This window comes from Vanacampus margaritifer, chromosome 20 (assembly GCF_051991255.1).
Source record: "Vanacampus margaritifer isolate UIUO_Vmar chromosome 20, RoL_Vmar_1.0, whole genome shotgun sequence".
Taxonomy (NCBI): domain Eukaryota; kingdom Metazoa; phylum Chordata; class Actinopteri; order Syngnathiformes; family Syngnathidae; genus Vanacampus; species Vanacampus margaritifer.
The window spans coordinates 1,554,236-1,576,140 of record NC_135451.1 but is presented as its reverse complement, the minus strand read 5'-3'; the positions used below and the strand labels follow the sequence as shown (position 1 = coordinate 1,576,140).

At 42.4% G+C, this 21,905-nt stretch overlaps 2 protein-coding genes across 2 annotated transcripts in view; one reads left to right on the top strand and one right to left on the bottom strand.

Annotated features, from left to right (window-relative positions):
- The window catches only part of LOC144040101 (uncharacterized), a 52,469-nt gene that overhangs the window by 29,866 nt on the left and 698 nt on the right, over positions 1 to 21,905 (bottom strand). The gene's annotated exons all lie outside the window — the stretch shown is intronic.
- Positions 14,180 to 21,905, top strand: part of LOC144040099 (dual specificity calcium/calmodulin-dependent 3',5'-cyclic nucleotide phosphodiesterase 1C-like) — a 141,405-nt gene continuing 133,679 nt past the window's right edge. Inside the window, exon 1 of the mRNA XM_077553919.1 lies at positions 14,180 to 14,305. Coding sequence (XP_077410045.1) covers positions 14,209 to 14,305 — 97 coding nt within the window. The 5' untranslated portion in view covers positions 14,180 to 14,208. The remainder of the gene's footprint in view (positions 14,306 to 21,905) is intronic.

The following is a 21,905-nucleotide window of genomic DNA, read 5'->3' as shown; positions in this document are numbered from 1 at the left end:
TTTCCGGTGCACGGCCCGTGAGCTTTGTGTCTTGTCTCTTATGTTGTGTCGTCACGCACCCCAAAAGTAACGACCCCATTTTAAAATGTAAAAAGTAAAAAGTTAATATATTTGCGTTTTAAAAGTAAGAAGTAAAAGTAAAAAGTCACCAGAATAAAAAAATATTCAAGTATAGTACAGATATTTGAGAAACTACCGGTACTTAAGTATAGTAACAAAGTACAACTACTTCCCATCTCTGTCCTCAAGTACGACTACTCATAGAGCTTGAGGCCCCCCTGATGGCTTGGGGACCCTAGGCAGCCGCCTACTTGGCCTATAGCAACAAACGGCTATGCGTGTGGGCCCCCTGCCTGTGGGCACGGCGCAAGCATGCACTTGACATGTTGCATCCGTGAGCACCCGTGCCGGAGGGAGTATCACTCGTCGCGCATGCATTGTATGCGACATTACAACGTTTGTTTTAATTTAATGACATGGAGAACCCATGTATTATGATTATAAGTTACATAAACAAGGTTTTGGGGAAAAAAAGTGCTTACATTCTACGATCCAGAGATGAGGAGAGATTAGCAAAAGAAAACCAAGCACGTCATTGGTGCGTTCAATGACCACTAACCAGGGTAGGGAGTTACTTTTAAAATGTACAAGTTACCTGCTAAAAAATGAGTTGGCGGGCGGGCGGGCGGACGGACGGACGGACGGACGGACGGGCTGGCGGGCGGGCGGGCCCTTTGGGGGACGGACGGACGGACGGACGGACGGACGGACCGACCGACCGACCGACCGACCGACCTTTTACCCCAGTCACAAGTTTAGCCGTGTATGATGTTTAAATAGTGAATTGGTAACACATCAACTGCAAAATGAACTTTTACCCCAGTCACAAGTTTAGCCGTGTATGATGTTTAAATAGTGAATTGGTGGGAGGAAGATTTATTTGGAAGGTGTAACTCTATTTATGGTTGTAGGCTAGCGGGTTAGCTTGCAAGAAGCTGCAGCGCGTAGCATGCCGCTGGACTCTCAGCTCAAACTTTCGCTCCTTCAGCAAGACGAGTAAGTTCCAGTGAATACCGGTCGCCATTTCCTCCACCCTGCCTGAAATTTTGCTGCCTGCGTGTGGAGGACACGACTAGTCAGTTCGTTCGTCCCCACCACCCAGACATGTAGCAACGGTCCCACTCGCGTGGGCATGCATGCGCGCTCTCTTGCTCTGTCTCTCTCTCCCAGTCTCTCTCAATCTTTCTCTCGCCCTCCTCTCTCTTTTGCACTCTCTCTCATCGTAGAAATTGTAATCCTCAAAGTAATCCCCATTTTTATTAAATGTAATGTAATCTGATTACATGTTATTTCCTGTAACTGTCATGGAATATAGTTTTTAATCTGATTACGTAACGGCGGTACATGTATTCCGTTACTCCCCAAGCCTGCCACTCACACAATTGGATATTTCAAATATAGCCTACATAGAAAAAACTCATTCAATGTATCAGTCAGCAAATTGGGTGTGGCCCAGTGGTGGGCCACACAACCCACTTGCACTTGGCCCACTTACCTCAATGAATTACGGTCCTTTAGTGGGCCACATCTGGCAACCACCTGTTGCCCACATCCAAGCCAAATCGTATAAACATAGCTCGCCCTATGTTGGGCCACGTCCGGCATCCCGAATGTGGGCCTTTCTATAACCATAGCTGCCCCTACTGGGGCCCTACACTGGGTCAGACAACTGTTTTCTAATCACATTCAAATAATAATGAGAAAAAAGACTCCACAACAATTTCAGCATTTTGTTCAGAACATTTGGTTTCTAGTTTCAACTGGTTACAAGAAATACTACCTTAACTGTAAAATATTTAAGCAAAAACAGCTTAGAATAAGACTTTTGTTAAAAAAGTACATTAAAAACAAACACTTAAATCAGGTCTCTTGAAGCACTCTTAAACACAAAAAATATTCCAAAAGCATGCATAAACTTCATGCATTTTATTTCTACTTTCTACTAGGGATACTTGATTCATTGAACCATTTTCAGCAGTAAAAAATAAAACATTTTTTGAGTATAATTAATGTGATAACATCATTATTTTTCATGTACAAATACTACCTTTAAAAACTATTTCGTCCACTTGCTACAGACTGAAGATGACATCACCTGTGCTGAGGAAGCACGAACGACCAATCATGGCTAAAAAAAAATCTGGGTTTGGTCAAAAATGATGAAGTTATCAAATTAATTCTGCACAAAATATTAACTTTTCGCTGTCAAAAATGGCTCACAGAGTCAAGTATCCTTTTAAAGATAAGGTAAACTTTTACATCAACCTCATGATTTACTACAAACAATGTATATAATAAACAATGCATTTCCAATATATTCTCCCAGAAAAAAATTAAGCAATACATGTCATATTTACGACATTATTGGCAATTTGACATAACGTTAAAATTGTATTAAAAGGGAAGTCAAGTCAACCCAAACATTTTCTTTGAAATGATGTGTTATGGTTATATGATTCGGCTTAGATGTGGGCCTTATGTGGCTCACATGGTGGATGCCGGATGTGGCCCAACATAGGGCCAGCTATAGTTTTACAATTTGGCTTAGATGTAGGCCTTATGTGGGCTACATGTGGCCCACATGTGGATGCTATATGTGGTCCACTAAAGGTCCGTAATTCATTGAGGTGTGTGGGCCAAGTGCAAGTGGGTTGTGTGGCCCACCACTGGGAAACACCAAATTTTCTGACTGGGGTGATATCATAGTAACCTCCGATGGAAATTTGAGTGACATCAGCCAATCAAAACAGGTTTTCTTTCTCTTCTGCGTTTAGCAAGTTGAAGACGTAAACAGAAAGTAAAAGAAACAAGAAATAAACAATGACAGAATGCGCAGCTAAACAAGCCATGACTTGGCATCATCTTTTCAAGATTAAACAGTTTCGACAAGATTGTTGTTCCCGGTATTTTTTTTGGTGGTATCTCGTGAAGTAAATGAATACGTTGTGCAAGGTAAGTACTCAAAAACAGTTAACACAACAATTCTGTTAAATCATTAGAACAAGCTAGTGGAGCAACATGTGGAAAGCATGCACTGGCTCCCGACGTACCATTAGCAGTTTAGCCGCTCCTAAATTGCCATGCAGCCACCAGACCAAAGCAGCAATCAATCGTGACATCTTTTGATCACCCCAACCCGTGTGAATTACGAATGATTGCTGATCTGCAAAAACTTGTTTGAACCAGTCTGTGGCGCAACAAAAGGTTGGGGTTGGGTTTTTAAGCCATGTAAACTATTACCTTTGCATGAGAAATGGGAAATGAGAAATGCTCCCCACCCCGCGAAAAAATATATAATAAAATTCGGGGGCATCATCACACTTTAAAGCTTAGGGCACCCAAAGAGTAGCGGCGGCACTGGTTGCACAAATATTACATATAACTTTGCCAGAAATGTCCTTTGTGTAGTAGTCCCACAGTAAAAAATAAAAGAAGAACAGTACCAAAAAAAGTATTAATTTAAGAAGGTACACATGTGCATGGTTATTTGCATTTTTGAACTGATAGGCAGATGATAAAATGTACAACTTCGGTACTCGACTGACTGAGCCGAATCAAGCATGTAAAATACAAGCACTCCGTTCCGTGGCTTCTACAGTGTTTAGTAATGATCATCATTCATCATGTTAACATTGCAACCTCCTTTGCACAATAACATTTCAAGTGTTACTGTGATGTACTGTACTGTACTGTATTGTTATTCTGTTACCAAACTATACTAAAGCAACACTATCGATTATCACAGCACTTCATTTGAGTTCGGGGTTGGCATGGAGGGGGATTTATTTTGAAGTTAGCGGACTACCATCGAACCTAGTAAACGACAAACAGTACTAAAACATAAATGATTGATGACCAGAGAAAGTGACAATATTGAAAAGAGGCAGTAATGTTAAACTTTTCAGGCGTGCAACCAACCCCCACCCCCCTTCCCAACAAAAAAAACACTACTCTATGTGTTCATATCGCTCCTTTTTAAATTAAATAGTTCCCTGTACTCTCAAATTGTTTAGTTACGTTATTTCTGCTACAGCGTTGTTATGCTACTACCGGTGTTGGGAACATTACTAAAAAAGTAATTTGTTATAGTTACTCATTAGTTTCTTTAAAAAGTTAGTAATTTAATTACTTCATAATAAGTAATTAATAAATAGTAACTTGTTACCAGGCAAAGTAACTATTTTCACTACTTAAAAAATGTTTTATATCAAATAATTTGGATTGTTTTAGATATGATTATGATTATTATTATACAAGGAATTCAAATTATGTCTAGGCTCTATAGGGTGTTTTCATTTATTTTTGTGAATATTTATGTCACACAAATGCCTTGACATATATCATATAATAATAATAATAATTCTTATAATAATAATAATAATAATTCTTATAATAATAATAATAATTATTATAATAATAATAATAAGAAGAAGAATAATTCTTATTAAAATAATCATAAGAATTCTTATAATAATCATAAGAATAATTGTTGTTATTATTATTATTATTAATGAAATTTGGATTCTACCACAGGGCAGCACGGTGGCTGACTGGTTAGCACGTCCGCCTCCCAGTGCTGAGGACGTGAGATCGAGTCCGGGCTTCGGCCTTCCTGGGTGGAGTTTGCATGTTCTCCCCGTGCTTGCGTGGGTTTTCTCCGGGTACTCCGGTTTCCTCCCACATTCCAAAGACATGCATGGCAGGTTAATCGAACACTCCAAATTGTCCATAGGAGTGATTGTGAGTATGGTTGTTTGTCTCTGTGTGCCCTGTGATTGGCTGGCAATCAGTTCAGGGTGTACCCTGCCTACTGCCCGAAGCCAGCTGGGATAGGCTCCAGCACCCCCGCGACCCTTGTGAGGAAAAGCGGTCAAGAAAATGGATGGATGGATGGATGGATTCTACCACTACCAATTCCTACAGCAATAATAATAATGATAAAAAATCAAATAACTACTGGATATATGGTGATTTGAACTTAATACTGTACATATCAACGTTCCAGCTCAATACCAGGTCCTGGAACTTATTTACCCCAAAAGAGTGCATACCCGATGAAACGTGAATTAGTGATGTATTATATTGAATAAACTGTTTTTCATTTAAAAAAGAAAAAAATAGTGTTTTAAACTGCTTGTCAGCAACATTTTATTTAGAAAATGTGACTTTTATTTTGAAAACCGGATGTCGTTCTCCACGCCAGCGTCCCTTTGCGCATACTACCATAAATCCTAGAAAAGGGCAAACAGAAAAGGCGAACTTGAAATGAAGAGCGGCTGGCTTGACTCCATAAAGAGAAGAGGCCACTAGCTTTACCACAGTGCCTTGTCAGTGTGATTTGTCGAGACTGTATATTTCTTTCAACACTGTTCACGTGTTAAGCACTCGTGAAATAAGAGAAATAAAATTGTTGGAGCTATTAATTACACTAGGTCGAGCGTGTCGCTAATTGCACCGGTATGGTGGTTATGGTGTGTAGTCACGATGTTAATGGTTGTTGGTGGAACAGAATTGTCAACAAATCCCTCCGCATGTCGGCCGTTTTTCGGTAAATCTCTATTGTTGCTTTGATTAATGTCACTCTTGTCAAAGTTGTCTTTGTTAAAATGCTAAGCTTCAAGGAAGGAAGGAAGACACGTCATCCAGAAGGAAGACACGTCCTTCACGTCATGACACGCTTCCCGCGGCACCTCCAAAATAAAAGTCACTATACATTTCAGCTGTCAATACACTTTTATTGTGACGAGGTCCGACAACAACGCCTCTAACTGTGCGCAAATGACATTTTCCATCCATCCATCCATCCATTTTCTTTACCGCTTGTCCTCACAAGGGTCGCGGGGGTTGCTGGAGCCTATCCCAGCTGGCTTCGGGCAGTAGGCGGGTACACCCTGAAGCGGTTGCCAGTCAATTGCAGGGCACACAGAGACGAACAATCATACTCACAATCACACCTATGGACAATTTGGAGTGTCCAATCAACCTGCCATGCATGTTTTTGGAATGTGGGAGGAAACCGGAGTACCCGGAGAAAACCCACGCAAGCACGGGGAGAACATGCAAACTCCACCCAGGAAGGCCGAAGCCCGGACTCGATCTCACGTCCTCAGCACTGGGAGGCGGACGTGCTAACCAGTCAGCCACCGTGCCGCCCAAATGACATTTTCAGAGCCATAAATAAATGAATAAATAAATTGTAAAACAACACATTTTCCATACAATAACGATAATGGCGTTTCAAATATAGGGAGAATATGTTAGATTAGTCCGTTTATGAAAAGAAAAAAAAACTGAGTTACCTAAAGCCATATGTGCACTTGGCACCAGGACACCCTAGGCTGCAGTTCGATGATCGACTTTGTAGTCATGTCATCAGATTTGCGGCTGCATGTTTTGGACACTCGGGTGAAGAGAGGGGCAGAGCTGTCAACTGATCACCACCTGGTGGTGTGTTGGCTCCAATGGTGGGGGAAGATGCTGGTCAGACTTGGTAGACCCAAACGTATTGTGAGGGTCTGCTGGGAACGTCTGGCGGAATCCCCTGTCAGAAAGAGTTTCAACACCTACCTCCGGCAGAACTTCTCTCTTGTCCCAAAGGAGGCAGGGGACATTGAGTCAGAGTGGGCCATGTTCCGCGCCTCCATTGTTGAGGCGGCCGATCGGAGCTTTGGCCGTAAAGGTGGTCAGTGCCTGTCATGGTGGCAATCCTCGAACCCGCTGGTGGACACTTGTGGTAAGGGATGCCATCAAGCTGAAGAAGGATTCTTATCGGGCCTTTTTGGCCTGTGGGACTCCGGAGGCAGCTGACAGGTATCGGCTGGCCAAGCGGAAGGCAGCTTCATCGGTCGCTGACGCAAAAACTCTGACATGGGAGGAGTTCGGTGAAGCCATGGAAAAAGACTTCCGGACGGCTTCAAAGAAATTCTGGTCCACCATCCGGCGTCTCAGAAGAGGAAAGCAGTGCTGACCTCAACTCGGGACGTCGTGAGTCGGTGGGGAGAATACTTCGAAGACCTCCTCAATTCCACTGACATGCCTTCCTTTGAGGAAGCAGAGTCTGGGGTCTCTGAGGTGGGCTCTCCTATCTCTGGGGTCGAAGTCACTGAGGTGGTTGGACAGCTCCTCGGTGGCACGCCCCCGGGGGTGGATGACATCCGCCCACAGTTCCTAAAGGCTCTGGATGTTGTGGGGCTGTCGTGGTTGACACGCCTCTACAGCATCGCGTGGACATCAGGGACAGTGCCTCTGGATTGGCGCCCGGGTGGTTGCGTGGGGTGGCCGGAGGGAGGGGGGGTGGCCGTGGCCCCACGCCACCACATGCCTCCGCCATTACCGGAAGGTCCCAGGTAAGGTCTATTTAGGGGTGCTGGAGAGGAGGGTCCGTCGGGAAGTCGAATATCGGACTCAGGAGGAGCAGTGTGGTTTTCGTCCCGGTCATGGAACAGTAACACCAGCTCTACACCCTTGGCAGGGTCCTCGAGGGTCCATGGGAGTTCACCCAACCAGTCTACATGTGTTTTGGGGATTTGGAGAAGGCGTTCGACAGTGTCCCTCGGGGAGGCCTCTGGGGGGTGCTTCGGGAGTACGGGGTACCGAGCCCCCTGATACGGGCTGTTCGGTCCCTGTACGACCGGTGTCAGAGTTTGGTCCGCATTGGCAACAGTAAGTCGGATTCATTCTCAGTAAAGGTTGAACTCCGCCAAGGCTGCCTTTTGTCACCGATTCTGTTCATACCTTTTATGGACAGAATTTCTAGGCGAAGCCGAAGCGTTGAAGGTTTCCAGTTTGGTGGCCTCAGTATTGCATCTCTGCTTTTTGCAGATAATGTGGTGCTGTTGGCTTCATCAAGCCGTGATCTCCAACTCTCACTGGAGTGGTTCGCAGCTGAGTGTGAAGCGGTTGAAATGAATGATCAGTACCTTCAAATCCCAGACCATGGTCCTCAGTCGGAAAAGGGTGGCGTTCCCTCTCCGGGTCAGGGATGAGATCCTGCCCCAAGTGGAGGAGTTCAAGTTTCTTGAAGTCTTGTTCACAAGTGAGGGCAGGTTGGAGCAGGAGATCGACAGGCAGATCGGTGCAGCGTCTGCAGTGATGCGGACTCTGTATCGTTCCGTTGTGGTGAAGGAGGAGCTGAGCCAAAAGGCGAAGCTCTCTATTTACCAGTCGATCTACGTTCCTACCCTCACCTACGGTCACGAGCTGTGGGTCGTGACCGAAAGAACAAGATCGTCCGAAATGAGTTTCCTCTGCAGGGTGTCTGGCCTCTCCTTTGGAGAAAGGGTGAGAAGCTTGGTCATCCGGGAGGGACTCAATTTCAACCTGCTACTCCTCCAGGTTTAGAGGAGCCAGTTGAGGTGGCTCAGGCATCTGGATTGGATGCCTCCTGGACGCCTCCCTGGAGAGGTGTTCCGTGCATGGCTCGCCGACGCAGAACACGCTGGAGAGACTATGTCACGTCTTGGGATCCCGCCAGAGGAGCTGGTTGAAATGCCCAGGAATGGGAAAGTCTGGGTTTCCCTCCTAAATCTGTTGCCCCCGCGACCCGACCCCGGATAAGTCATAACAAATGGATGGATGGATGTACAAACGTACCTGTTGGAATGCTCTGTTCAGTCCACTCCAGTAAAACACGCCGTCTGGCAGTGTTGAGTCTGGTAGATTACAGAGAAGACTCAAGTATTGAATCAGAGCCGTATATATAGAGGGTTCTCACCTTTTCGGATTACCCAGAATGGATTGCCAGTTGCTGTATTGGTAGGGATGGTCCAGCAAGTAGCGAGCACCAGAGCTGTATATAGCACCAGCAGCTAGCAGTGAACAGAAAAATGGGTGTGATGCCCAATTCGTGTGTAATCGTGGGCTGTAATAGCCAGGCGAAAAGGCGTGAAAAGTGTTTTTATCGACTCCCGACATTTGTTACAAACCAGGGATTAGTAGCCCAAAACAAGAGCAAGCGTCGAAGACAACTTTGGCTGGCTGCGATCAACTTGCTGATGTTGATGGCGCCAACGATAATCCCCATTTTCCAAGGCCTTTGAGCAGCAGCTGAGGATGTGCTCTAATGATCACCTTCTCTGGCAGAGTTGGGTGAACAGGTTGTCAGGGCTAGGGAGGACATCTTACACTGACTGGACCAAGAATTTGAATTGATGTGGCTCCGCTTTCCAGAGTTCTGCCTACGTCACTTTACGGCCAGCTGTATGCTCCCACTTGGTCCAGGCCCCTTGCAGAAGCGAGCTTCGTCCACCTCAGCTCGCACCTCGTCCTGGATGAGTTTCCGCTTCTCCTTTCCTCTAGCTTTTAAAATAAATATTCTGTTTCAATTTAATTATAACTGTTTTGATTTAGTTATAACTATTTAGAATTGGACAAAATTGCTTTGATTTACTCAGTATAGTTTTGTATGACAATTCTCCTTCACTTTAAATTCCTACTAACATGAGATGGGGGTAGGTGAATGTGTTAATTAGACGCTTTGTTCTGAAAGCAGCTCAACTCTTGTGTTTTTCCATCCTGGGTCAGAGAGGGGGGAGCATGGTTGACCAAATGTATTGAAACATCATTGTGATAAATGGGGGCGTAGTCATGTGACTCTGGGAGGTAACGTTTTAGGACAAAGGGAATATTACCAACAGGCGGGGTGGGGGAACTTTACAGTTGAGAATCCAAGATGGCGCGGGTGGCTGCTATCTCTCCTGTCCGCGATTTCGTCAATAAATGTAAAGAAAATGCCTGAATTCACTGATCTCATGGTATGTTTTATTAATCAACGGCATGAACACGCAAATGGTAAGAATCCTCATTCCAAAAATTGGTGACGCCCGACGTTCGAGATCTGCCGTTCGACGTGGCTCGTGGCGGAGTCCCGACGAACAGACTTCCAATGGCGCCGAGTTAATATGTTAAGAGGACTATTTATCCTTGTTGTTAGATGAATTCTGTTTGTCGTGGACTCTGCGACTGGTTTCGTCGGCTAAATTTAGCTACGTTGTACGTGAGATCTAAGTGAACTGGCATTCTCTTTGTTTATGTGTACGCGTTTGTTTGTTTGTTCCGTGGCGGTGTTTGGGCGCCACGTGGTTTTCTTTGTTTGTCTTCTAAAATGTGCGCGACGTGTCTGTGGCGCGGCTACCTAGGTTTAAGTTTAGAACGTAACGTTACGATGGTTTGTGCACAAATAAGATGAGTCGTGAGACTGTTATACATTATTAACATTTTTAATTACTTATTTCATATATTAACTATGTTGAAATGTTTTATAGATGTGTAGAGTAGGTGAAATAGTGTTGAACTCAGTATAATTTGACCTTAACCTAAGCTGGTACCTTGTTTTGTCTTAAATTCCTTCTTTGTGTCCTTCGTGAGAACAGATTCTGCTTTGAGAGAGCACACACACACACACACATTCTCTGTTCGCACCATCACTCACGGCCACTCTAAATCCAGTTCAATTTGTTTGTGAGATATTGTTTGGGAAAAAGTACGAAAAGTACCCTGAGAGTATATTTTGTCTAAAAGACGAACACAGCTGCGAACTGTGTACAAAAATTCCATTATGTAACATATTGTGTGAGAACCAATCTGTTTTACTTATTCATGATGGGAGGAGAAATAGGTGTTCTCCTACTGATTCGGATTCTATAAAAGCTGTATTCCGCAAAAGAGGGGGCACACGCGGACCCTGGAATTCCACCTTTTACGTGATGTTCAGTGTTGTGTGACCGGAGATTCTCTGTAATAAATCATCCTTGCAAGGAGTTTTTCTCACAAGAAGTCTATCTTCAATTTTTTGGAACACGCAAAAGAGGACAAATAATTAGCCTCTATCAAGACATACAGATAGAAGCATGCGCTTTTATTAAATTACAGAAAACACATGGCAGTCTCGTTCTGTGAGGAATCTTAGAGATCGTAAGTCCGTGCATTTCTGAGGCAATTGTTAAGTAGATGTAAAGTTGGAAACAACATTTCGCTGCGAATGAATCGATAGACTGCATGTGGCCGTTTTACTGCAGCATTTATTATTTTATGCATTTGAGATGGTACAGGGTGACGTTTTGGATTACTCCTTAACCAAGGACTCGATAGATGCGCATATATTTATTGTTTCTTTTATTTTTTTGGAAGAGGGTTGTGAGACGTCACTGAATTAATTTGAGGAGTTTGTGTTGCGTATGAGTGAGTGCTGGGCCCAGTTAGTAGGTGATTTTATTTGTGAGACTGTGTGATGTATTATGTGGAGCATGTGTGAATTGGGTGTTTTTTGGGGGGATTTTTTCTTGTTTGTGTGCAGGGAGTTGTGACTGTCTGTGTGGCCCTGACAATGGAAAAAGTGGATTGCGTAATGTCTTGGGGGAGTGTTGACGTAAAAGGGCAGTTTTTTTTTGTCTTCACTGCCTTTATGAAAATGGAGAAGAACAGAAGTAAAGTGGTTTGTTGGAGAGTTTGTTGGAGTATTTTTGTGTCTCCAAAAATAAGGGAGTTAAAATGAAAGTTTTACCCAAAATAAACTATTTTTTCTCAATGATTTCATTTAAACCTACGGCTAACTGGTTCCAGTTGTTGGACTCGGCCGTTACAAAATTTTACTGGAATAAAAAAAAAGCAAAGATTAGTCTATCTACTCTTCAGAAAAGTAAATCCAAAGGAGGTCCAGAGGCACCAAATTTTATGCACTACTATATAGCTAACCAGCTACAATATATCATTCTATGGGCACAACCCAACAGAGATATAACTATTGACTGGAACTAGAACAGAAGGATCGTAATAACCTCAGACTTCTAGATTTCCTCTTTATCACAACATCGATTAAGCGACACAATTGTTTTAAAAACCCAATGATTTCTGCCACCCTGACCGCCTGGTGGATGGCACTAGAAATTACAGAAGCCCAAGTGGAGCCATGCGGGCTTTCTCCCTTATGGCATAACCCGGACTTTCAATTTAACAACCAATCCTTCTATTTAGGTGTGTGGGAGCAGAAAGTAATTTCTCCACCATCTTTTCTCAGATAATATGTTTTTATCATATACATCCTTGCTCCAAAATTACAAAATAAAAAACTGAATTTTTTTTTACATTATCTGCAAGTTAAAAGTATGATAAAGAAACAAATTCCAACACTTCGGGGTATGCTCCAACCACCTGCTTTAGCTAAAGATATTATCAAGCTTTCTCCGACAATGTTACTTTCGTATACTGATAAAATGTCTTTACCCATCTCGAAATAGGAGACAGACTTGTCCATCGCTCTGGAATCTGACTTTTGGATTCAAGTTTGTGAAAACTTATTTAAAATGACAAAACACACAAATTTACAACTTATCCAATATAAAATTATTCATAGAACATACATTACTCAATATATGATGAAGAAAATTGGACTCTCAGACTTTACAAAACACTACATACACTTATTTTCATGCTTTACGGTTATGCACTCTGGTTATGTATTTCTGGACTAAAGTCTTAGAAAAACTTTCCGCTATCTCGGACTGTAAGATACCTTTATCTCCAAATTTGTGTTTGCTAGGTAACCTAACAATAACTGACTTACCATGTATACAATTTCAATCTACACTTGTAGCCCTTACTATTGCAAAAAAAAACAATTCTTGTTAACTGGAAAAATAAGCAAACTCTGAATATCGACCAATGGTCTAACCTCCTCATAAATCACATTTTAATGGACAAAATATCTGCCTCAAATAAAAACCAAATATCAAAATTTATAGAAACATGGTCTACGTATATAGAATCTTTTGACCTAAATCTGGTTAATTAATTCTGCCTGTTAGCGAGAGCCACCACATAGCAATAACTTACATACCACACACTTTAGGGGGGGTGGGGTAAGGTGGAGACACAGTCTTCGCCCTACAACTCCCCTCTAATTTTAATGCAACCAACAACTGGGGGGGGGGGGGGGGGGCTGCCATCGGTTTGGAGCAGACCGCAGTATTAAGCAGTGCTGCGGTCCCTCATCCGTGTCCCCGCTGCGCCACCGTGCCCCCTCTATTTTTTTTTTAATGCACCACATACACTCACTGACATGTCTGGGAGGCAGGTGGATCGGAGCGGGGGGGTATCATTTCCTGCTCCATCTCACCTGCTTCCAATTTTAATGCAGGTGGGGTGCCTGGCGGGCCTGCCGTGCCCCGTCCTGCTGCGTTGGGTTGGGGGCGCGGGCCGTGTTGGGGTGGGGGGCGCTCCTGGCTCCTGGGTTTGCTCTCCGGCCGGTCGCCCCTGCGGGGCCCGGGGGTTGTCCCTTGGCACTGCCGTGGCCTGGGGGGCCCTGGGGGGGTTGTGCTCTTTGGTGGAGGTTTTCATGCATGCCAGATCCACCACACCAGCATCTATCGAAATTCAAACACAATCTGCTTCTTCCTCTGGTCGTTGAATCGGTGGAGGCTGATGTCTGTGGATCTCTCTCTGCTTCATCTATCCTTCCTTCCTTTCCTCAGTCTCTCCTTTGGTCTGTTGAGGTCTCCCTAATTTGTTGGAATTTAGATGTTTCTGGGGTTGGTGAAAGACTCTGGTTGGTAACCCGGTGGGTAGTAGGTAATGTCTGGTTGGTGCTGGATTTCACTTTCCTTTCTTTTCTTTGATCCTTCCTCGGGTCTCCTGACAACCTCACGATTCTGAAGTATTTCGTTTAGGTGAACGGTATGGGATTTTTAATAGGTTTTAGGTGAATTAATGAGTACACACTCACACGCACGCACACATGCATACACACCCCCGCACATGCACATACTCACGCACATACAAAAAAAGAAAAAAGAAAAAAAGAGACAGAGCAATGATGATGACATGTCGAATCGGTAAGATTACCGAATGAACAATACTGAGCTCTCTCAAGAAAAAAAAGAATTGTATTTACACATTTACCTTAAAATCTCAGAAGAAGCATGGATTTTACATCTATATTGGCTTTAAATTTAACATTTTAATAGATGAAAACAAAAGCAGTCTGAATGACCCTGGGGATCAAACGTGCTTGCCTGTGGAGATTAGGTAGAATAGAGGAGCAGGCTAATTATGGTACTGCTGAGCAGTGCATCCTAGTAAGATACAAACAATTTCTAGCTTATAGCGAGACGAGAGGAAACATTCTGTGGAATAACAACTCTTGAGACACAGTGCATGCATGCAACAATGTCAGACTCAATTTCCAGAAAACAAGGATTTAAAAAGTGTAGGAGCGCTACGTTCAGTATTGATGGATTTAGCTTCACCATAGGTAAGAAACTGCTAATATCAGTAGTGTGTGCTTTTTTATTTTTATTTTATTTTTTTGATAGAAGTGGGAGTTTGTCTTTGTTAATGCAGATGAATTGCTTTCTTTAATTGAGGTACTGCTGTGACTTGGTTAGATCTGTACATTTCATATCTGTCTTTGCGTCAACTGAAACATTGTGATTCTATATTGTTGAGCCATAGCTTGTTTGCTGCCTTGATCTTAAAATAGCCTCGACTTTCAGCCCTTTGTAATTTGTTTTTGATCAGGTTGAGACATTCCTCGAACAGTAACACCTTGCATTTATGTTTTTATAGATTGGAATCACATTGTGAAATAATTAAGTCAATGTTAAAACCTACACAATAGACTTAATTCTCTTGTACTGCTATGAAATTATTTTCAAAATGATTTGCCAGAACCGCAACAAAATATATAGCATACTTTGTGGTAGAAATTGTGAAATTTCCTTCGTATGAGCCAAATGCATGTATTGATGAGTGCTTGCTCTATGGAAACCAGGAGAGATGGGAATTAACTGATGTGTGTGTTTGTGTCTGTTGTTAGGGTGCTGAGCTTAGGGAGTCATTATAACTAATGAAGTGGCTTCAAAACTGAATGTAATCTTGCCATCACCGACGCTGAACTGAAACACTGTAGAGTGGAATGACATGTAGAAGATGACATTTTGAGAAATTACTACTCTGAATCAAAGATGCAGAAGGGAATTTTCTTATAATAAATGGGGAATTCTTCTTGATAAAAAGTATATTTTGGGTGAAGATTTTATGCCATTCAAATACCTGCTCACTTTGCAGTTGTTACACACCACCAGCTTCAGAGGACTTGAATCAATGAATGCCTTCAATTAGTTTTTGGAAAAAAATTGTCAAGCATTTCAGAACAAGAGTTTTGCTGTGTTCAGGCACATTTTGTGGAGGAAAACTTCTTTCACATGCGCTAACAAGTGTGTGGGATAAATTGACACTTTGCTGCAAGACCATGCAGCCATTATGAATATATTAAACAACTTATTTACGTTATTTATTTTATGGTATTTATAACGAAAAATCGTGAAAAATAAAGGGTTAGGGTGAAGCTTGCAGTCTCTGTTGCCAGGGAGTGCCATATACAGTCAGTGAATGTGGCAGCCTTCAAACTCGCCACACACACTCCTTTATTCTTGTCCACATCATTTTCTACAATAAAAACACTTACTTGCTTGTTATACTCTTCTATATCTTGTCTATTAATTGTGATAAAATGCAATAAAGTAAATGCCCCTTAACTGCATATATATATATATATATATATATATATATATATATATATATATATATATATATATATATATATATATATATATATAAAATTGCATGACTTCAATAATTAACTGACGATTAATCACCCATCTTTTCCTAATTTAATTATGGTTGCATTTTTTAGTCATTAATACAGTAATTTCATAACAATTCAATAAAACAAATTAAAATGGACGGCGTCTTGTCAGTTGGAGTCACCCCAAGCCACTTGATCTTTAGATGTGAGGCGTATTTTATTCAGCAACTCCAGAAAATAACTCTTAAGTGTAACAGTCATGCTCTTTCTTAGCTCGCTAGCAGCAGAGTGGCTCTGGCTCGGCTTGCAGTAAAGGGTGTCACTTTACAATCAATGCGCATCCGAGAACTTAACAAAATAAAACCATTTAACGTTGTTCAAAGGAGTCACTATAACACGATTTAGCAGTAAAGAGAGGGAGTTAGGTGTTAATGACCAATTTGGACGCTACATTACGTGTTCTGTGCTGGTTGACAGGGATGTGATCCGGGGAGGACCATCACTTTAAAGTTGCCGTCATGGAGATAGCTGCCCCAACCAACCGGGCTGGATTTGGATGAGGACCAACTTCCAGTTGTATTTTACAATTTTAAAAATGTGCAGAAAATTGCAAGTTACTACATGTTAAAAAATAGATAGCTCTTAATATGAAAAGATCATTTATGTTTTGTTTACAGTAAAGTTGAGTCATTTTACAATGTGCATCCATATTGAACTAACAAAATAAAAACATTCAACGTTGTTCAAATAAGTCACTGTAACACATTTTAGCAGTAATAAATTAAATAACAATCCATAAATTTGTGGGGACTGGGGTCAAGTTGTATTTTACAGTTTTTAAAATGTGCAGAATTTAACAAATGAGTTCATGTTAAAAATGAATCAGCTCTTAATATGAAAAAAAAATGCACTGAGCTGTCACCATTGTCTTACAAATGCAATTATGCCATGTAGTGACAGAAAAATGACCAACACAAATCAATGTCACACTTGTTGGAAAACGATCCTTAAGTTTTCCGCGTGTTCGTAATGTTGATTTTCAGAATCAGACTGGAGATCGGTGTAACAGTTCCTTCGAAGGATTTATTTTACAGAAATTTCAGGACAACATACAAGATACAGCCAATCGCCGTGTATTTCCCTTGAATGTGTGTCTGTCCCTCCCGCCCGCAGTCGCTATTATACTTCCAGCATCCCAGCCCCCAAAAAGCCCCTCCCCTTGTTCTTCCTCCTTTGCTGCCCTTAAGTCCCCTCCCTCTCCCGTGGCGCCTCTAAGAACAGATGGCCGATTGATGTGGAAATTCAGTATGTCCCCCACCCGCAGCTGGCCAACCTCACAAAGGAATCCTATTAACACATTTGCTTCACTCCAGACAAATGGCCCTTTGATGTGGAAACAGACAAGGTCCTTTAGACATGATGACATGAGCAGAAATTGTGACAGCACTTAAAAAGACACATCCACAGATAAAAGTTCTACTGAGGAAATAAGTAAATTAAAACAGTTATGACTAAATCTAGGCAGAAGATTCTCTACAATGCTTCTTTCGGACTCGAAACAGTCCGATACAAGCAGATAAACAAGATTTTAAAAAATATTAGCGGCGTCATCGTTGCAGACGGCTGGCGCAACATTAAGCAAGGGTTGTGTGGGAAGATTAGACATTATCATTAGAATAAGAAGCAAAAGCACGCAACAATGAAACATCCCTTTGGCGGTGAGAGAAAGTTGTTTAGCAGTTATGTGGCATTAAAGAACAATTTGATTCATTAAAAGATTTTTCAGTGGAATAAGCATATGTGTATCACATGTTGATAGTTAAGAGATGTCCCCCTTCCATGGGGGCCCAGGGAGTTTGTGGAGAATCAATACTTTGCTTAATACGATGTGGTTATGTTCAAGGTTGTACTGAGGGGCTTCCAGAGATACCAAATTGGCATAGTCAATATGAGAAAGAGTGTTGCGATGCAGCAGCAGATGGAGATGCGTTCCCACTTTGAAGCCATCTCGAGATGAACTTCTTCGTTGAATGAAAAAAGGGCGTTGTCAGCTTCTTTTAGGACCCCAGGTCAGACTGCCCGAGGCCCTAGGATTGGTCACCAGGATTATTCTGCCTGTAAATGTGACTCAATCTTTATGGAATGATGCCCTCAAAAGGGGGCTGCTGACTCAATCTTTGTTAAAATGATGTCCTCAAAAGGGGCAGCTGGACACTGGATCAGTAGACGTGGTTTTCGGTCGGGTCGTCGGGTGTTCCTCAGGTGGTGGGATTGCTGAGACTGTGTTTTCCGGTGGTGGGATCGCTGAGCCTGAGGCGGATCTGGCGGGCCGTGTAGACGAGATGTGGAACCACGTGTCCCCTTTTCTGTGCAGGCAAACTGCACAAGATGTCCTCTCCATCACCTTGTGGGGTCCAGTCCACCTGGGTGCAGACCATTTTCGTTTAGTCACTTTTAAACATACATATTCACAATCATTTATTTTTGAAGGAGCATCTGGTTGGTTTTTTTTGTTAGTTGAGAGTTAGTAAATGTTAGTTGTTTAAGTTCTGGAGGTCCTGGAACGTGCGTCTCTTCCAATGGAGCTGTTGGATCCGGAAAAGGTCTGTTTGTGTGACATTCAAACAGACTCCAGCCTTTGGCTGAGTTTAATGACATTCGCACATTCATATTGCTTGTTTCTGAGATGGAATACATTTACCTTCTTTCCGCCATATGCTTCATCTTTTTGCCCCCCTCTGGACTTACTTTTTCTGTCACAGCTTGATCACCTCCTGTGGATTATCACATTCAGACGCACTTACAGTTAGTTGGAGTGTAGGTCGGTACCCCGCAACCTTTTTTGCTGTTTGATCATCTAATTCGTTTCCATTCTTTTAATTCAACATGAACTGTCATGTGTGCATATTTTCCAGTGGAGTTGATGCATACAGACAAACTTGTCGACTTCCCCCTTTTTGATAAAGATCAGCTCTGATCTTTCCAGACACGTAAAGATAGAATCACCAAAGCTGTAGCAGTGGAAAGATGCTGTTTCAAAGAGATGAAAAGCAGAGACCTCGTGGCTTTAAGATAAGAAGTGTCAGATTAGAGCTGTCAGCAAGAGGTCATCCACATACTTACCAGGAACAACAGCAGGGGGCAGTTCAAATGGAGCCAGCAACTGGCGAAGACAGTCGTTAAAGAGACAAAAGCCTTTGAGGCAGGCGATTGTGATGCAAAAGAGAGCCTGCCAGGTCAATACAATTGAAATGAGTGTGAGCTGATGCAACTTGAGACAATGCAGAGTAAGGACTTTGCGTCAGAAAAAGTAGGAGTTAAGACGGCCACATTAATCTTTTGCAGGTCATAAATTACATGAAACTTTCAAATATCTTTCTTCTCAACGGGTAAAATAGGCGTGTTATAATCAGAGCCGAACATTTCACACAACACTCCTGCTTTGAGCAAACCATCAATCGCTTCTGAAATGCTAATCATCCCCACCTCTTTTACAGAGTATTGGGGAAACACAATAGGTGAGACGTTACAGAGATCAACATCAGTGGGATCCATGGACCACAGTGATGTGGGGAAAAATCAAAAAGTAACCAGCAAAATCGCTGTTGGTTGTTTCATTTCCATGGTGCCAATCCAGAAGCTGGTGCTCCAAAACGAAACTGGGTAAAAATTTATTAGACTCAATCCAATAAGCATCAAGTGACGGGAAATAGAGTAATTAAGATTAAAATAAATTTTGCCAATCATCCTATTTCAAATTCCCATATGTTGTTTTCAATTTCCTGAAATGCCTCGCTACAGATTTCATCCCCTGATCTGTCATAGTACAGAGTGCAATGCATACAATCAGTTACCATATCATAAGATCTGAGGTTACGAACCCAAGGTGACCAGAGAGCTCAGAAGTGCTCAGCTTTGAGCCAACAACTGGGGTCAATATCCATTCCTGCCCAGTAGATGTCCGCAGTGGCGGATGCCACAGGGCAATGTTCAACAAGCGGGCACTGGGAGGTGGCACTGGAGGCAGAGCAGCAGTAGGTGTTCTCAATCCGGAAATTTCAGGATAAGTCCATCAGAGCTGCATTTGATGAGAGGAGATCTCTGCCCAAAAGATTGACTGGACAGTTGCGTGCAAACACAAAATAATACAAAAGATTCTGTGAAAAAACATTGAAGAGTCACTGAGCATGTGAATGCAGGGCACCATCATTGTGAAAACTGTCCACCAGATAGAGGCAGATACTGTTGGTTTGGCACAGGGGAATGTCATTGCTGCGGCGTGACGTTCGTTGGCCTCTGCCTCTCTACCCAGACGCTGGAGGTTGCTGTCTGCAATCGTGGGCCCAATGACCAGGCCATTCAGCACATGTTGCGCCACCCAGGGACGCACCTTGACCAATGAATGTACCTGCTTGATACATTATGCACTCGGAATCGACAGAGGGAGATGAGATCACAGCAAGAGTGTTTACTTCCTGCTTTTTCAAAATTTTCAACTGCACCATAGCAAGTAGTGTTTCTGTACTTCCGTATTTGTCTACCTTAGACTCTTTTTCTTTAGCATGTCCCCTTAAATTATGTTTAATATGTGACAACCACCGGTCAACCTCAGCATCGGGAAAATCCCTCCATGGCCCGTGCCACAGACTTGAGAATACCCTTCATAATGGCTGAGTGGACACCAGATCTGGAATGACATACTCAGGGAGGAAAAACAAAGGTTAAATAATTTTCTCACCTAAAAGCCTAATTATCAGGGAGGGGAAAAAAAAAAAAAAATTATTTTTTTAAAAAATCCCCCCAAAAATTCAACTATAAAAGCGGATATAATCGTGTAAAAAGAACACTGATATCACCTGCTATCAGCATTTGTCTTATGCATCAACACACAGTCACACCAGTATTAGAGACAGGTTTTGTAAACAATAACAGAGTTATCAGCAGGGTGCCTGACACGATATGGAAATGAGCCACTGGCAGGAGGAGGAAAAGCTGGAAGATTCTTCGGGGTCTTTCAGAACCTCTGGTTTGGTCAATAACGGGACTCAGGGTGGGCACCTGAAAGACTCCGGACATGACACTTTAATTCTGCCACTTGATTCTGTAACTCAGCAATGTACAACCTGTTTTTCCTCTTTCTCATTCGAAATGCGTGTCCCCAGCGCCATTACCACAACTTTCTTATCTTTCACCCCCCCCCCCCTTTTTGGAGACAATGAAGAAAACCCAACCCCCCTTCACAACAAGCTCTCATTCCTCCCCCTAGAGACAATCCAACATTTTTTTTAACAGACAACACTAGAGCCGCCGCTCCTCCAACACAAGCCTTTTTCCATTTCTCTCATAAATATCACCAAACACACAGTTGAAGACATTGAGGAAAAAATTATAAAAAATATCCATTCTCGCAACACTTCTCATCCACTCCCCTTTTTTCCTTTTAATTTTAACAGTTACTTCTTAACCATCTCCTGATTCACTTTCGCTCACCATCAATTGTCTTATTTCTCTTTCCACGCTTCTCTCACATCCTTCCTAGACTGTATCAATGTACCACCCATAGCTCTCATTCTAGCATTAGCCATCATCTTATCAACTTTTCTACAGTTTTCTCTGACTTTTCTTCCTCTTAGAGACAACCTATTTGCCCTTTCTACTTTTTTTCCAACAACTGTCTTTCACCCCATCACTATCTTTATCACTTAAACACACACACACACTCCATCTTCATTTTGAGACACATACAAGCGCACACACATTCCATGCATACTGCTGACCCCCCCGTTCCCTTTTCACACCTCGAAGTCACACGCATTCCTGTGCACTCAACAACAAGTTCTGACCATGGTTTGGAAGAACACGTAGGTCAAACCATTCAGTATTGCGGTCAAATTCACTCTCCATTTCTATATTATTTACTTACTTCCTTATATATTATTATATTTAATTATTATTATTTTTTATTAATTCAGTGATGTCTCACTTGTGGTACCACAGTTCAATAGGCCTTCTATTTATTCAAAAACATTGCTTATTCCCCCTCCAAAAAATAAAATAATAACAACAAACAAACATGTAATGCCTCAGAAATGCAAGGACTTACGATATCTCAGATTCCAACACGGAATGAGATTGCCATGTGTTTTTCCTCGAATAAATATGTCCGGACCTCTCGATTTCTTCACAGTGGCCGAAGCTTTAACTTCTTATCTCAAAAACGCTTGACTTAAATCCAAACGAAAGCATTCGATCCTTAATTTAGTTA